Source organism: Gymnoscopelus microlampas (genome assembly GCF_963454915.1).
Source record: "Gymnoscopelus microlampas genome assembly, chromosome: 3".
Taxonomy (NCBI): domain Eukaryota; kingdom Metazoa; phylum Chordata; class Actinopteri; order Myctophiformes; family Myctophidae; genus Gymnoscopelus; species Gymnoscopelus microlampas.
Window position 1 is genome coordinate 18,201,614 of NC_139940.1, and position 9,750 is coordinate 18,211,363.

At 44.9% G+C, this 9,750-nt stretch overlaps 1 protein-coding gene across 1 annotated transcript; it reads left to right on the top strand.

The window, feature by feature from the left end:
- The first annotated feature begins 6,268 nt into the window (after nt 1–6,268).
- Nucleotides 6,269–9,330, top strand: LOC311042145 (cbp/p300-interacting transactivator 3-like). Its single transcript, XM_084052701.1, has 2 exons — nt 6,269–6,507; nt 7,603–9,330. Exon 2 carries the CDS (start codon nt 7,612–7,614, stop codon nt 8,404–8,406), a length of 795 nt encoding a protein of 264 aa, XP_083908827.1. The 5' UTR covers nt 6,269–6,507; nt 7,603–7,611; the 3' UTR covers nt 8,407–9,330.
- Nucleotides 9,331–9,750: the final 420 nt, after the last annotated feature.

Below are 9,750 nucleotides of genomic sequence, written 5' to 3' on the forward strand. Positions count from 1 at the left end.
AGCCCAGCCTGTGGAACATGGACACTGGCATTACTGAACTGGGGGGAGGGGAGCGGAGGGTGGGGGGTAAAGATGGACACACAGAGAGCTTGAGAGAAGCTATAGTGCTAATGCAAATGTAACCGATAATGGATGGATTTGAATGTGAAAGGTACTTTTTTTCTTATGTCTGAAGCGGCTATTTTATTGTGAGGGAAGAATCTTTTTGATTAAACACCTTTCATTTCAATGCGAAGTGTTGGAAGAAATTGAGCCTGTCATACTGGAATTATACAAAACCAATTAGTGCCCGGCAATATGTGAGTGTGATCCTCTTTTTGAAGAAAATAATAAGAATTCAAGCACACAAAACAAGTTCTTGTTACCACAATTTCTTGTTAGCACAACATTCATGACACGTGTTTTGAAGATAAAAAGACACCCACTGGGTCTATCTTCTAGAAATACTAGGAAATGTCACGTAATGTTTTCATGTCTCCGTCACAAATAAATATTGTTTTTAGAAAATGCTTACTTCAAACGGCTTCGCACAATACTCTAAGAGCTCTTTGTGGTACATAATCATGTGCTTAACAAGTCTTTAAGTAACAACCGCATTAATTCTGAATTGGTCAAATGACTTGTAGGCAAACGCACACAAACACCCACTGCTATGTGTCTTGTGACACGTAGACAGTGAATGACCCATGGTCTCTACACATCATAAACATGATCATTTTCCTTTGACTTCCCATGACTCAATGACTGACTGACTGACTGACACATAGCTGGTTCTGGTCCACAGCATCTGCTATTTTAACACAAGATTGGACTGGTATGCGAGTCCCAGGGGACTAATATTAGAACTGGGAGACAAATCTGTCCTACATAACCGAAACAGCGACGGCTGCATGAGTGTTGAATATTATTGGTGTATTTACACTATACAGTACATACTGTACACTGATAGCGTATCAACTTGAAAGAATAATCACTGTTTATCGGAAATGTAACCAACTATCATGAACAATTAAACACACATAGTGAGCCAGTGACAAATGTTGACATTTTTAGGGCAGATAAGGTCAGATGTCCACACAAAACAGTGACTTGTTTTTACCAGTAAAGGGGAATTTAGGGTGAGTGATACAGAGTTGGTCACAGCAAAACAACACCCTTAGTCCGTTTGTTTTGTGTTTTCATATAGGCCCAATGCTATAGGTTACTAGGAAGCCGACAATTAAAATGTTTTTGTGTTTTTACACATAATGTAGGCTTAACTCTGCGTGCCTTGCTAGCCAAGCAACACAACAGTGGACGTATTTTGGACTTTTACATTTAACTATGGTAATTGCTACCTAGCGCACCACCATAAGCATGTTTTGCTGTTCATGTCTAAAGGGCCGTTCGCACCAAACACTATAACTGTATTGTTCACCATTGTCTTTGTTATACGTAGTTGTGGTGTGGACTTGGCCATCCACTTGAGTTAAAACAATACAAAAAAACGATATCTTTATAGTTATTGCTATAGTGCTGGGTGTGAACGTTCCTTATAGCATTAAGCATTGTTAGCTTGAAGATCAGTTCTTGTCAGCAACAAGCGACAGTTGTGCGATGCTTAGCGGTGCCGCTAGCTTTGGCCCACCACATAACAATGTGAGGAAAAATAACCACCATTCGAGTTGTTTTGCACCCTTCCCCTTCTTTATTTCTTTATTTGGCCAGAAGTGGTGTGATGTGATGTGACTGCCGAGGCTCTCAGCGAACGCCTGCATTCCCAAGACAGGAAAACAATGTCCTTCCAATACCTGGAGTGCCAACAATAACAGAGCAGCGAAACCGCATTCCGGGACACAGTCACTGCTGGAATCATCCAGCTCGTCAACACGACATACTCTGGAGGCCGCATGCAGTGTGTGATAGCCACCATTATGTCAACACACAGCACACCAGCTGAAATGAAGTGCACAGTCAATTCCTCAGTGCTACACATACTAACTAATGTACAAATGCATTGTGCATTCTCTGAGATACAAATGGATAGATAGATAGATAGATAGATAGATAGATAGATAGATAGATAGATAGATAGATTTAGTACAGTTACATAGTAAGAGAAGTTCTTTAAGATACAGGCAAAAAACTACGGGTCTAAAGGGCCATTCACATTGAGCACCATAACTATAACTATAAAAACATAGTTTTAAAAATCTTTCTAAGTCAAGTGGATGGCAGAGTTCACACCGACTATAAAAAAAATACAATGGTGTATTTAGTTATAGTTATCTTTATAATTATAGAGCTCTGTGAATGGCCCTTAAGGAGGAAAACATAACAAAAAACACCATCAACAATGAACGACAGTAAACACCTATGCAGTAGCCTGCACTATGCAGAAACAAACAAACCCAATCCCAGTGTCATATAACAGTATCCTCCACTATGCATAAACAAGGCTCAAATACACACGATCACAGGATAGATTAAAAAAGAAAAAAACACTTAGGATTTTACTGTGTAGGGCCACTCTAAAGGCTTGGGGCTGGGAAGTCCTCAAGCTCGATCTGTGGATGTTTGAAATCACCCATAAATTATCCAAACAAGGCCAAAGTTCTGGTGCTGTCTGTTGGGAGCGTGACATGGAATTCCTCGTGCCCAGAGAGCTGCAACAGCAGCATTATCGCTGTGGGGTTGACAACGTGCAGCACCACCAGGGGTGTGTCCGACATGTGACCAGAAACAGTACTTTGCAGCTTATTGAACACACTCACATGAGCTCTGTGTCTGTCTGTCTCTCTCTCTCAGTCTCTCTCTTATCTCTTTCTCTGTGTGACACACATACAGTACACACACACACAACACATACATTTCCCCCTTACTCTCTGTCTGTCTCTGTCTTCTTGCAAAATCACACACATACACACGCGCACACACACGTGCACACACACAGAAATCAATAAATGGCTAAAGGCAAGGTGTTTGGATGCCCCTCCCCCAACCCTTTAGACCGTAGCCAGTTTGAGCAAATAGAAGAGTGCGGGTTGAACCAGTGAAATGCACAAACCGAAGAAGAGGCGTCTTGAAAATGGATGGAACTTGAATGCACCCTCTGTATAAAATGTTGGAGCACTTCAATGAACCACCATATTAAACACTGTTTCCATGACTTTCTTCACACATAACCGCGAGACACTCATTCGTGAACACATTTATCCTGTGAGGTCGGAGCAGAGGGGCTGTCAGCACCTGGCATCCTTGGAGTAGTACCCAGACAGTGGTTCTCAACGTGGGGTCTGGGTCTAAATGAGTTAATATAGCATCAAAAAAATGTTTACCCCATTATTTCACGCTTCAGCTATTCAGAAATAGCTGACCCGCAGGCTCACGACGTGTTGCGATGCTACACGTGTAGATTTGCCATTTTCAGACTATTTTTTGACTCACCTTGAAAAACCATGAACATTTCAGAATAATCTCAACACAATTTGAACACAAATCTTCTCTTATGGGCGTCCGTGGTCCAAAATCTTCACAAATGGGGATCCGTGGCCAAAACATGTTTGAGAAACCCCTGCTCAAGGACACTGGGACAGGGAGGAGGAAGGACAGAGTGGCTATTCCAGGGTTCAACACGGTCATTTTATGGTTATGGATTATATTAACATTCAGGCATTACAAGGCTGAACAAGCAGTATATGAATACATACACGTACACACACACACACACACGGATAATTAATGGCCACATATCTGCCACCACAATCGAGGCTGATTAGGATTCCATGCAAATACCTCTTGGGTCTACAACAAGAGAGCCAATCTTGATCGGTGAGTTCTTGTGGGCTCAAACACGTTTGCTCAGTCATTCTCATGCAAATGAGGCCATTAAGGAGCATTTGGCCCCCGGAATGAAAATAAACACAGTTTCTATGCACTTTTAAATGCACGTCTGGTTCGAGCCGTGGCACAGATAAGTGACCTTGCACCGAGTTTCAGCTCCGCCAAGTGAGTTCCCCATCAAAGTCAATAAAGACGTAGGAGGCTGTGCTGATTGTGTGTTTTGGTTGGACCGACCGACTGGCTCGGCGAGTTTCTCAGAAAGTGGACACACCTGGGGCTGACTTATTAACACTGGCTTAGAGTTGACCACACAATGTCGAACAATGACAAGCCCCCTCTTTGCCAACCGTTGTCCATTTACAGATGAGCTCCCTGGACAATAGATTAGCTCCGCTCTGGCAAAGTGGCTCCATTCATTTGCAATTGCAGACAAGAGGTCCTTTGCCCTGAAGTAGGCAATCAGAGACACGTGCATCCGCAAAAGGGAACAGACAAACACGGACACATGTCTGTATAGTGCTATACTTCTGAGGACAAAACATTTTAAGGATGAGCAATTTTATCTTGTGCCGCTACACATTGTAAGCTTGTAGATCTGCGTTTTATTTTATTTTATCGTGCATAACTCTAACCCCAACCCATAAACCTAACCTCTAAATGCCAAACCATAACCCTAATTTCAATCTTTTCCTAGTTATAAGCCTATCTCTAAAAGGCTTTTTAACCATAAAACAGCCATTTCTGTTGTGAGGACTAGGATCATTGTCCTCATAATGTCTACTTCTCAACTTCTACTATGCTTGGGGGGACATGGCCCCCATAAAGTATACACACACACACACACACACACACACACACACACACACACACACACACACACACACACACACACACACACACACTTGCATCCAAGCCTACGTCCATAGGAACAGATAAACACACTCACATGCACACTTTCAATTGTAGCTCCAGTGCCACTGCAGCCGGTGTGGCCTAGAATAGCACACAGGCATTCCAGTGCGCTCCCTCCCCCCTCCTCTCTGCTCCCTCTCTCAGGCAAATGCACAGCAGTCTGGTGGGTCACATGGACCGACAGAACAGTGATCCTGGAGATGAGGCGCACACACACACACACACACACACACACACACACACACACACACACACACACACACACACACACACACACACACACACACACACACACACACACACACACACACACACACACACACACACACACACACACACACAGAGAGAGAGAGAGAGAGAGAACCAGTGGGCAACTCACATGCATGCACATCCTACACATAACATGCAGATGAGCGGGCACAAAAAAATGCATAGGTTCCCGAGGCTACAAGTTTGGTGACAAGCACATATTGCACACACGCTCGTGCGTGCGTGTGTGTGCACACACACACACACACACACACACACACACACACACACACACACACACACACACACACACACACACACACACACACACACACACACATCCACACACTGTAGACATGGGTGCACATTAAGCACATATGCTTAATTTTACATGTTCACTCATGCATGCACATGAACACACATGCAATTTCAACTCAAAGGAGCTTTATTGGCATGAGAAATGATGATGATGATGATGATGAGTTTGCATTGCCAAAGCAAGTGTCAAAAAATATAATAAAAACTGTTGAAAATGGGGAAAGTATATACGGTTGGATATGCATTGTGTATGTATAATCAGCATAGTCACTGTAGCCTACATCTATCTATCTATCTATCTATTTATTTATCTATCTATGTATCTCATTGGTTCTCAAAGTGGGGTCCGGGGGCCCCCAGGGGTCCTTGGGGGGTTCCAGAGGGTCCCCAGCAAAATGTGTTAATATAGCATCACAGTAAATTTGAACCACTTTAACCTTTTATACTTTGGCTATTCAAAAATAGCAGATATGCAAGCTCATAGCGCGGCACCGAGTGCCGCGCTATGAGCTTGTAGATCTGCTATTTTTCAAAACTCTTGAACATTAGTGAACATTTTCAACCCAAATCATTGCTTCTGGGGGTCCCTGGCACAACATATGTATCTATCTATCTATCTATCTATCTATCTATCTATCTATCTATCTATCTATCTATCTATCTATCTATCAATCTATCAATAAAAGCACAGACAGTGCTTTCAGTTGCCCTTGTGTTTTGCAAACACATTAGCACATTATCAACAGTCAGAGAAAAGGGCAAATCACATGTCCAAACATTCTTTAAAGGAGAGACGGCGGAGGGTGGAGGATATTTAAATTGGCTCCAGTGTGTCACAGCTCTTCCACAGCCCTTTATATGAAGTAGGGCCAATAGGAACAAAGGAGAGGCAGGGCCGTGGCTCCACCTCTTCTCTTCTCCCCCACTGCTTCCCTCAGAGCTTTTTACATGTACATAATCCCTGAGTTGACCCAGAAAATAGGCAGTCGTTTCAAGATCTGATGCGGCAGTCAGTCTTTGTTGCACCAACGTCCTCCTCTGCTTGAAGCATGAAGCGATCTTAACCCTGTGGAATATAACGTTGTAATCCGGAGCTACACTACAGCACCTTCGCCTTTTTGCAGGAGCAAAGAAAAAAACAACTAATCAAAAAAGACGTATAGCTGTAGCAAAGTCGTAGCAACTTTGTGATCATAGCGGACACGGGTAAGTGATTTTGTTCGGGGTTTTTTATCCGTTGTGGAGAAAATACGGGGGTCTGCGTTTTGTGGTGGTCTCTCGCTCTTCTCTCTCTCTCCCGGGCTGGATGGCCGCTGCTCCATTGTTTGCATTCCCTTGTTTAAAACTCGGGAATCGAAAAAGAAAAAGGCTGATCGCTATGATCGCTACGATATTACGGGCATTTTGGAATCACGTTATTGACTAAAAACGACACGAACGACGACAGATTTTATTCCGAATCGTTTTGTTGTTTGAATTCGCTACACCTTGTGATAAATGTGGTGATTCAGCCTTTAGACAGAGAGATGTTTGCATGATGTCAATGTATCGCCTCTTTGTTGTAACCTTACGTGCGTTAAACCGACAGTGGATCTTTTTCTACCCGCTGACAAGAAGGGATTTAAAGAATCACTGATGCATTGTGTGTGTGCGTGTGTGTGTGCACACGATTGTGTCTTTTCTCTCGACCCATCGGTCGGTCGTACGTAAAATTAATCGGCTAATAATCGCCGACTACCCATAACGAGGTAGAATGAATGTTACCTGAATATCAGCCTCGGGTTTTCATTCCTTGCCACAAAGAACGGTGATTTTTATAGCAAACACCGAGCAGCACAAGACAAGGCTTTCCAGTGTTCGTCAAAAAGGCGACACTAGCCTTGCAGATCTTTTTTTCCCTTCTTCTCAGGAAGCGTCTGCAATGATTTGACTAGAAATGTCGTTCTAACATTAGGCTACACTGGTTTTATTCCCACGGAGGAAAGGTAGCTTGTTAGGTTAGAACGGTGTATTTGTGAATATCATACTGGATTGCACTGTAGCAGTGAAATCTCTTGGCACTGCCCACCTCATACACGCACAGCACGGCAACATAAACACCATTGTCATCCATCTAATGATGGCTCATGCTGGTACGCTCTAAAGCACAGCCAAACATGTCCATGGCATGTCAGTGTTAACTCCACAAGCTGTCTTGGACCAGCTATCTCCGTCGCGACCAAAACAAATGTTCCCAGCAGCTCCCAGTGCATTGTTGAAAACCTGCACCCTATCATAACAGTGTCCCCTCTGTGCTCCCAGACAGGAGGCATGGCTGACCATCTGATGATGCCCATGAACCATGGCTCAGCGGTCGGTGGTCTCCACGGTTACCGCATGGGCATGAACGGCGGCCTGCAGGCGGGCCACCAGCAGCACGGCAACCAGCCGGGCATGCGGCCGATGCACAACGGCCAGATGATGCACTACGGCGGGCAGGCTCAGGCCAACATGGAGGCGGCCATGAGGCAGCGGCAGGGCATGGTGGCCATGAACGGACAGCTGAACGGCGGCGCCCAGATGGGGCATCACCAGATGACCTCTGGGAACATGATGTACAATGGCCAGCCACAGCAGCAGCAGCAGCATCACCCCCAGCAGCAGCAGCATCACATGCATCCACAGCAGCAGCAGCAGCACCAGCAGCAACAACAACAACAAGGCCAACATCCGCAGCAGCAACAACAACAGCAGCAGCAGCAACAACAGTTCATGAACGGAGGGCTAACGTCCCAGCAGCTCATGGCCAGCATGCAGCTGCAGAAACTCAACACCCAGTACCACGGACACCCGCTGGGCGTGATGGGCGGGAACCACATGGGTCAGGCCGTCCAGTACCGCATGAACCCGGCCCAGCTGGCCAACATGCAGCACATGGCCGGGCCGGCGCTGGCGCTCAACGGCATGGACGCCGATATGATCGACGAGGAGGTGCTGACCTCGCTGGTCATGGAGCTGGGCCTGGACCGCGTCCAGGAGCTGCCCGAACTCTTCCTGGGCCAGAACGAGTTTGACTTCATCTCGGACTTTGTCAGCAAACAGCAGCCCAGCACCGTCAGCTGCTGAGAGGACCTGATTGAGGACTCTTGAGAAGGGTGGGGGGACGTGGGTGGAGAGCAGAGGAGTGCGATTCGTCCAGAATGGATAATGACTGAATGGATGGATGATGGCTCAGCTCTTTGCTTTTTTATATTTTGTTAGCACCTCCCAGGACAACTACGCCAAGTTGCTGTGAAGGGTGTTGAAAACAGAGAGATGCTAACTCTGGTTAGCCACAGAGAATGTGCAGTGCTAAGGTCTCACATGTGCTAGTGGCCAGAGGGGGTGGTTCAGTGTTGGGTTGAAGCCCATTTCCACCTCTCCCTTCTCCAGGACATGAATGTAATAAAGAAACTGCTGAAATTCTCAGAAGCCACTCTGAACAATGTTAAGACACTGTGTTGCCTCCAAACAAGGACTCCACGGCAGTTTAGCAGTAAAAAACGTGTATTTATTTATTGCTCCTCTGAGAAAAGTAATATAGAAACGTACCACAGAGACCAGAGATGTTCCATTTTTGGGAATTGAATGGTGATTCATTTTTGGGTGGGAGGGATGTGGGAGAAATTTGAAATTTACAGTCTCTTTTAAATGAATTTTCAGTACATTTTGGCCACTTGGATAAACAAAACTAAAGCTCAGAGGAGAAGAACTTGCATTCCTCTCACGAAACTGGGATAAGAGCGAGGGCACAAATGTTAGCTCATGCATTTGAATGGGAGTCTCATCCAGTTTTTATTTCTAAATGGGTCACTTTCGGAAAAGTGTTGCCTTTTTAGGTGTGATGTTCCCTACAAATCTACTGCTTGTACTGTATGAAGCTGTTTTAACTCCAGAAATAATGTCCACACTGTTATGTTCTATTGGAGCTGTAGAACCGCCTTAATCGCGCAGATTTTTATTTATTGGTTTGTTTATATTGTCCCCTTTTTTGTGGTCAAGACGGGGGGTGGGGGGTCTTTGTGAAAGGGGGTTTTGAGGATCAATAAAGATGGCCTGGATAGACATGTGACCCGCTTTTCTATTCATTGCACAGCTCTTCCCCCTCCAGGCGGAGAGAGGGAGAGAGAGAGAGAGAGCGAGAGAGCTAGCTAAGTGCTTTAGGATAATCTGTGGGTGAAGGAAAACCCTTCCCTTCAAGTCTGGCTAAGGAAACATTTAAAAATATACAATATTTATTATTTTTATGGAATGGATATCTATTCCTGGACACCGGCTCTGCCCTGAATCTCCTTGGGCTTGCTGTATCTGATCTAGAGTTTTATAGTTTTTCTAAGCCATGGGAGGTTAGATTAATGGTATCACTGGGAATGATTGACTGCAAATTGCATGTCATTACCCTGCCAATTAGCTAAGAGGAGCTGTATTCGA

Coding starts and splice junctions, on each gene's coding strand:
- LOC311042145 (XM_084052701.1), top strand. CDS start 7,612: ATGGCTGACCATCTGATGATGCCCATGAACCATGGCTCAGCGGTCGGT.